Here is a 5,475-nt window from a genome sequence, read left to right on the forward strand (position 1 = left end):
CACACACACACACCCTCCCTCTCTGGAGTCAATGCAGTATTCTGAGGCGGGAGACAGCTCGGCCCATGTTCGCTGTGGCAGAGACTGGCATCAAGCCTGTTGCTTAGTAACCAGCACCGTGGATGCTGGCACTGTTGTCCTCTCTCCATAGAAACGGAGGGAGGATTCTGAGACCACTATTGTTACTCTGTCGAGTAAAGACACACAAACTCCCCCACACATCTTTCTCTCTTATTCAGCAAACAAACAGCCAGAAAGTCAAAGCACACAAGGTAGGCGAATGAGCCACACACACACATGCTGTGAGTTTTGCTTTGCTGCACACTGAAAAACTTTGATGGAACTTTCCTTGGCTCCTGCCACAGAGTTTTTTCTAGCTAAATTGGGCCACTGGAATGCTCACTTCTCTTCTCGTTTTTGTGTGTTTTCTCGGCACACAGCTCCACAGGCGGATCTACCAGATGCAGGTGACCGTCCCGGCAACAGGCTTCAACAGCTTCAACTACTCCTTCTCCTACCTCTGTCTCCCCGACGACAAGAACATCTGCATCATCGATGACATCATCCGTGCCATGGAGGAGATCCAGTCAGCTCGCACCTCTAACCGCTCGGCCCCGATCCTGCGGTATCCCATCACCCAGCTGGTGGACGGACGGCAGGCGTACATCGGCCACCAGCTTGGTGGCGTGCAGGGCTGGGGCCCCAGCGGAGCTGTGCGTGGTCCGGGGACAGGAGCCAAGGGAGAAGGTGTACGTTCAGCCAGGGCACTGCAGCTCACCTACTACCTCCAAGCCCGCGGCGGCCTGATGGACCGGGTGGCCAGCCAGTGGGAAAAGGCCTTCTGTGCTGAGCTACAGCACTTTGCGGCCTTGCACCCAAAGTTGGGGCTGTACCCTTCCACTTCCTCTTCTCTGAGGACGGACTTCCAGTTCTCTTCGATACTGGCACGCCGCCCCCTGTTGGCCAGCTTGGGGGTGTGCAGTGTGCTGGCTGTCCTCTGCTGCTCTATGAGGGACTGTGTGAGGTCTAAACCCTGGTTGGGACTGCTGGCTCTGCTGTCCATCACACTGTCAGGCCTCACTGCTGCTGGAATACTCAACCTGACCGGGGCCACCTACAACTCTACGTACCTGGGCATCCCTTTCGTCATGCTTGGTAGGTTTAGAACTAATACTTTTGATATATGATATATTATACCTTTTGAGTCTTTATAACTCTGTATGTCCATGTCTTCATCCTCTATCTGTTTGGAACTAGCCTTTAAAAAATTTTGGATTCACACTTTTTGAGAACATAGGGTGGTTGAACGCAGGGAGTCAAAAACAATGAATAAAAGAAATCAAAGAAGTGAAGGTAACACATGACAGGTGGGAGCCACGTTGAACATTGCCTCTGCTTTTATATCACAGACTGTGTTCGCCGTCTGCTTTTTCAGTACCTCTGATGGGTCTTGCAGATGCCAGCCTCAGGCTGAAAGCCATTTCAAAGTAGACAGATCATCAAAATGACTGACAAGTGGTTGGGCATGAACTTGACTTACTGAGGGGGAGGATGATGGTACCTACAAGACATTTTGTGACTGAGGGCAGAAACTTAATCCAAAGGCTTCGAAAAGTAAGTTGTTAAATTAGGGTTCGTGAACTTGAGTCTGGAACAAATCTGAAGCTGGAACCAGAAGGTCTCACACTATTTTACATTTATAAGAGTCCAAATTGACTTTGAGACTATTTGAATGAAAGGACACTTTAAAGGGGTCAGTATGCTTTAAATTAAGTGCTTGTTGGATTGTTAAAGAGCGTCTGAGAACCCACCGCCCTCCCACACACTTCCAGCGTTGGGATTGTGGGGCGCAACTCCCACAGTCTAACATTCTTTGTAATGTTTTTAAACCAGCACTCCCACTTCATACCACTTCACTGACCAGATGTTCTGAGGTGAGAAAGTATAAGGCAGGACTTGAACTTCTCTCTCAAACTGTCTTCTTTTTCTTCACACAACTGCTCCTTCACAAGTAAAGCAATTACGTCTCTTATTTGTTGTACAAATCAGTGCAACACCACAAACATAACTGAGGACAAGCTGTCTGCCGGTACGCTTATTTCCAGAAGTGGCTAGGGTGACACATCGTATGGACCGTTAACCGTACCAATCCGACTTTTTCTCACCCGGTACCTGCCAATAAGACTGCTCTTTTTTTTCCTACATTTAAATTATGCACTGTGTACCTCACTGTGTGAAATTCAGTGGATTCATTTTTATGTAAGGCAACAGGCCAGGGATTGCTGTGGCACCAAAAGCTGAGTCAGTGGCCAAGTGTGACTCAATGGATGTAAATTATAGCAGAAAAACGGAATTTTATAAAGCGATGAAGATCGATCACACCATGGCTTTAATAAGGTCAGTATCCCTCATCCATACGGGATGCAGGCTTCACCAGACTTTGTTTGGAGCGTTAACCCTAATGCGTAGAAATATTGTAAACTTGACGTCACACTCATGACCGAAGTCCTCAAGGGGCCAGCCCGCAAATCTGGAGGGTGGACATCTTCAGTTTATTAGAGGAAATAAAATAGCTTAATGAGAAAGGAATTCTTCTACTGACTGCAGCTGTGCTATAGAGGGACTGATACACTTGAATCTTGGTTAACATAAGGCAAAAATAATTGTTTTTTTATTCTCAAATAACTTGTCAAAAATCAGCTTACAGCGGGTTAATAAACCATCTCTGCCCGTGAAGCCACAGTGATTGCTTTAGCGGTTCAGCGGGACTGCGTCTGCAAATTATGCAGCAGCTTGCATGTTTAGTTTATTTTTTGTAGAGTGATAAAATGAAGACAGCAAACAGAAAGAAAATACGTTTAAATACACTGAATACGAATTTAACTAACTATAAGCTTAATGAAAGTGCTTGTCATATGTGAAGGCGTTGCTGTTTATCTTCACTGCACGCATACTAAATACTGTAGGATGTGCTGACCACTCATGCACACATGTAGTCTATACCATAATTACTCTGTAATGTGGAGGAGGAAAGGCTGCTGTTAGGCTTAAAATAACTGTAGAGAGAGCAGAAGAGACAGGGGAATAGAGACGGAGAGGGGGCTCGATGAAATATCACTCCAAATGGGGGTCGAGAGAAGGATTCTCTCAGCAGAAAATGAAGTTAAACTGTAGTTAGAGGGAAGGAAGGCAGGCAGGGAGGATTTTTCAGAATCAAGTGGGCTGACAGAAAAAGGTGGGAGGAAGTGTGAGGAGAAAAAAAGAAGCATGTGAGTACACAGTCGAGAAAGAAAGAGCATGAAAGGGAGGAAGAGGGAGAAATATGTTTTCTTTTATTGTGGATTTGTGACAACATTTTGCACCCTGTGTTTTCACATAAGGCTCATAAACTTCCGAGAGACGAAAGTGAGGTACTGATGGGGGAAGTAACAATAAATATCCTCACATTTACTCATTTTTGACAAGAGGTGTGTTTCTGTTCAAAGGGAGGTAAATTGATGATGATGATGATGTTGGTTTATTTTATTTAGGACACATATCAGTCATTTGTGCATTCACTTACTCATAACATTCTCCATTTTCAAACATTTTTAAATAATGGAGATCCAGGTTTTTGTGGCATTGAGCCTCAAAAACGTTTTAAGCACTGACAAAAATGTGTCAAAATTGTCCAGTAGAGAGAACTGGCATAAAAAACATTGCCAGATTTGTAGTCCGGTTAATATTCTGGTTATTTTTTAAATACTTCTAGCGTCTCTAATTTAATAATTTTCAGCTTTTCTCTGTTTCTCTCTCTCTCTCAAGTTTAATATTGTGGGTTGTGGGACTGTTTTTCAGACAAAACAAGCATTTTTCACTATTCCTTCTTAACATTTTCTGATGCCAAAACAGATCATTTAAATCATAATATTCTAGTTCCTTTACAACTTTTCAAATGAACTATATATACTTCAGAAGTTTGCTTTCTTAGGTTATTTTTTTCTATTTTCATATTTTAAAAAAATGTTTTGGTATTGGTATTGAAAGAGGTATCACCGGGATTACAAACTATACACAGAAACTGTATCCTTGTGTTTGCATGTCTGCATGTTTGTGTGTGTGAATATGAGCTGCAGCCACTCTTGCCACAACCAGGACTTCCAACTGAGAGTTTTCAATAACTGAAATCCTGTTTATGACACAACAACAATATCAAGAGACTGAAAGTGTTCTGGCAAAAGGACACATCCTTATCTTATGGGTAATTTCTCGAGTATTTGTACCCGACTGTGCTTGTCTGTGTGGGTGTTTGTCCATGAGTGCACATTAGCCGGACTCAAGCTCTGGTAAATATCAAAATCCAAACCAAGTGCTCTCTTTTGGCTCTCATCTTCTCTCTGCAACATTAACCCTCCACCTCTTTCCCTGTCATCCACTGTCTAATTCCCTGTCTCTCAAACACACACACACACACACACACACACACACAACACACACACACACACAACAAACCACCACCACACACACACACACATCCCAGATCTGCAGACTTTCTCAGTTGCACCCACGCCTTAAGTGTCGGTACGTTATGCCTCTACTAAGGTGTTAAGTGTTTCGCCATGGTGAGGTCACTGGAGAGAGAGAGGAAGGGGGTAATGTGTGCCAGTGGTGACTCACTGGTGCCATGGTAACCACTGAAGAGAAAACCATTAAAAACCATCTGCTGCACACATACAAACATGTATGTGCATGCACATGAGATTGGACTGGTGGTGCACGCATTCACCTTAAATGGACATTGATTTTTATTATTGAATCAAAAATGCATTAAACCTTATTTTTTACAAGGTATTGCTGATGTTTAAAGCTATACATCTGTCTTATTATACTAAATAACGTTCTATTCTCAAAATATTTGCATTTACCTATTATTTGTATTTAAAACTAGGTACAAGTTAAATTCCCATGTCTTGCTGCTGCTGCAATGTTACAATTTTGCAACTAGGATTGTTAAAGTCACAAGAAAACTGCATATTCGTGGCGTGGCACATCAATCATTTCACATATTTCCAGTTCAGACAAGATTGAGGTGTGACATTACGCAGAGAGGACTGCTCAAAAGCAGGCAGGCTGAGTTATTACACTTCCTTATGCAACGTCGTGATTCCACAAAATGAATAAATTGAAGCCAAGTGTGGAGCAGTCAAAGCATTCTAGGGAAAGGATGATAAGAAATGAACTAGTTTTTATGTCATTGTCTTTTACAGGATATCTATTTTTTCCATCTTAGTTACACAACACCAATACCTGAGTTTTGTATCTGTGAAGGTGGAAGTTTAAGTTAGCCTAGCTTAGCTTAAAGGGGACATATTATGACTCCTTTAAGTTCTGTATGATCTGTCACAGCTTCTCTCTAAAGTAGGGAAATATGTTATTAAAACCTCCTCAAAGACCCTCTAACAAAACTACAAATTGTAATTTAAAGCTGCATTCATT

At 42.8% G+C, this 5,475-nt stretch overlaps 1 protein-coding gene across 1 annotated transcript in view; it reads left to right on the plus strand.

Annotated features, from left to right (window-relative positions):
- The window catches only part of ptchd1 (patched domain containing 1), a gene marked incomplete in the record, with an annotated part of 11,266 nt that overhangs the window by 2,822 nt on the left and 2,969 nt on the right, over nucleotides 1–5,475 (plus strand). Inside the window, 1 exon segment of the mRNA XM_035660033.1 lies at nucleotides 441–1,155. Within this exon segment, the coding sequence (XP_035515926.1) occupies nucleotides 441–1,155 (715 nt within the window).

Source organism: Morone saxatilis, unplaced genomic scaffold (genome assembly GCF_004916995.1).
Source record: "Morone saxatilis isolate NCDOM2014 unplaced genomic scaffold, NCSU_SB_2.0 Contig0, whole genome shotgun sequence".
NCBI classification, from domain to species: Eukaryota; Metazoa; Chordata; class Actinopteri; family Moronidae; genus Morone; species Morone saxatilis.